Consider the following 2,501-nt stretch of genomic DNA (forward strand, 5'->3'; position numbering starts at 1 on the left):
ATAGTCGATACACATCCGAATATTCCAGTTCTTTTTCCTAGCGATAACTATGGGGGAAGCATATGGGCTCTTAGATTCAATTATCACCTGGTTTTCTAATAACCCCTTCAAGTGTCTTCTCACGTCCTCAAAGTCAGCTGGCGCTATTCGTCGTGACCTCTCACGAAAAGGAGTGTCATCCGTTAACTTTATATGGTGTTCCACCCCTTTAGCCATTCCTAGATCCCACTCTCCAGTGGAGAAAGTTTGCCTTCGACAATCCAGTTCCTTGACCAAGCCATTCCTCTCTTCACCTGTAAGTTCACTTCCAACAAAGCATACATCGAATTCACCAGTACTCTCCATTGGCTTTTCCTCGGGATTTACACTGTAAGAATAGGAAGGCAGATCAGCACGTTCACTGTCCTGTTTTAGCCATTCTACTAGAATAGGGTATATTCTAGTGTTAGTCCCAATAATTACGCGGGGTTCGGTTCTTCCTGGGGGGACTTCCGGGAAAACCAGTGCAATCAGGGGCACACATGAACTCTCGCTCTCTTCTCCTTCCCTTTGTTGAAGTTCCATTGTTATTTCCACATACCCCAAGTATGGATATTTTTCCACACTAAGGCCCCATATAACCAATCCTGACAATAGTTGGATTGGGACATCAGGGATATTGTTTCGGTACCAGTTCTCAAATATTATAGAGACTTGGGAACCACTATCAATTAGGATCGTACAGTGATGCCCATTTATCCTAGCTGCCATAATTGGAGCATTTCCCATTAGTCCTTTGGGTAGGTCCCCGTTCCACCATGTGTTCCCCATTGCACAGCATCCGACTTCTAGGAGGCCTGTGTGGTCCGCAGGTCTCCCTCGCCTGTTTCCCTGGCTGGTATCTTCTCTATTAGCATTGGTGTTGGTTGTCCGGGATACATTGCGGTTGAGGTTGCACTCGAAAGCTCTATGGCCTATCCTCCCACACTTAAAACATCCTCTGGTGGTAAAGTTATTTCTCCTTCCCGTATCCCTAATACCCACGTCGGAAGCAGCATTCTGTGAAGAGGCGTTGGTTCTCTGGGTGGTTATAAACTGGTCTATTTTTTATTCTGTTCTTCTATCAGTTTTAGGATTTTATCTTCCAATAAATTAGTCTCAGTTGTGGATTGCACTACCTTAACCTTTTTGATGGTCCGCTCCCTCATCTCTATGAGTGCCTCCTCCTGCTTTACTTCTTCCAATAACTCATTAAAAGTTGGTGGGGGTTCTTTTGCCCCAGAACATCTCAGTTTTTGTGCCACCGAATCTGTTGTCAATGCTCCTCGTAAAAGTTGTTTCATACGACTCTTGTCTACTTCTTCCTTACTTATTCCTCCTTTATCAACAATTTTATATAGTAATTTATCTACTCTTATTACATACGAGCTCAGTTTCTCTCCAGATTCTTGGAAAGTGTGGTATAGCCTGGAATTAAGGTCTACCACATCTTCCAGGGTGCCATAAGTATAATCTAAGGCATCTAAATAGGTCTCCAGGGTAGCATTTGGATTACTCCGTCTAGCCGCCTGGACTATCCCCACGGCCGGCCCTCTTAAGCTCTCTACAACTCGTTGATGTTTTATTTGATCAGGACACTGCCACTCCTCAGCCTGTTGCACAGCAGCCTCCATCCAGTCTTCATAAGTTTCTTCTCCTGTAGGTACAGGCACAATGCCCGAGAAGATCCTTAGCCTCCGATAGCTTCCTTCGTAGTGCCATCGCTCTAACTGTGATACTACTCTATCCAGTATTGTCTCAAATTGTCCTCCGGTCAGATTAGTGTCCCCATTTCCCTTGCCTGAGGCTACTGGGACTCCTAAAACACGAGTATCCATTACTCCCTCCTCTTTCCTGACCGGCCATACAATACTCCATTTCTTTCCTGTTTCCTCATCAGCCATCATCATTGGTGGGATTAAACTGGTATCTGGTTCCTTCTCCATTTCTATCAATACAGCCACCATTCCTCCCACATCTCCCCTCAGTTTGTCCACTATCTTTGGTCTAGTGACTCCATATAGAGTGTTGATCCGGCTCAGTACCTCTTCTTCTGAATAACCTTCAAAGTCCCCCCATACTCCCATACATCTCCTAGGACTGGTCTCTTTTTTCTGACACCATGTATAAGTGCTATCTCCAGTCAACGTTTCCATGGTACTTAATAGTTACAGAAGTGATGCTTGATCAACTATCTGGGTTCTACCAGCGCTGCTCTACCCATCTCAGCAGTGCCTCCACTTTGTAACCCCTTCTCTCAAAGCTGATAGTTATCTGGGGGTTACCGTTAAGTGAAAATAACTATGAATATCTTGTGCCTCCACCCAAACCAATTTGTAAACCCGGGCTTGTTTGGGTAAGCCCTGCCGTTAGCTAGTGTATGTATGTATGTATGTATGTATGTATGTATGATCAGTATGTTGTGCTATTTATATACACTAGCATACCTTATACCTTTCTCTCCTTTTCCCTCTAGGTTCTTT

The 2,501-nt window shown here is 44.5% G+C and overlaps 1 protein-coding gene across 1 annotated transcript; it reads right to left on the reverse strand.

The window, feature by feature from the left end:
- Nucleotides 1-1,079: 1,079 nt before the first annotated feature.
- Nucleotides 1,080-2,174, reverse strand: LOC134965274 (paraneoplastic antigen Ma1 homolog). Its single transcript, XM_063941760.1, has one exon. The coding sequence runs from the start codon at nt 2,172-2,174 to the stop codon at nt 1,080-1,082; it is 1,095 nt and encodes a 364-aa protein (XP_063797830.1).
- Between the last annotated feature and the right edge of the window lie 327 nt (nt 2,175-2,501).

The sequence above is a fragment of the Pseudophryne corroboree genome, chromosome 10, assembly GCF_028390025.1.
Source record: "Pseudophryne corroboree isolate aPseCor3 chromosome 10, aPseCor3.hap2, whole genome shotgun sequence".
NCBI lineage: Eukaryota > Metazoa > Chordata > Amphibia > Anura > Myobatrachidae > Pseudophryne > Pseudophryne corroboree.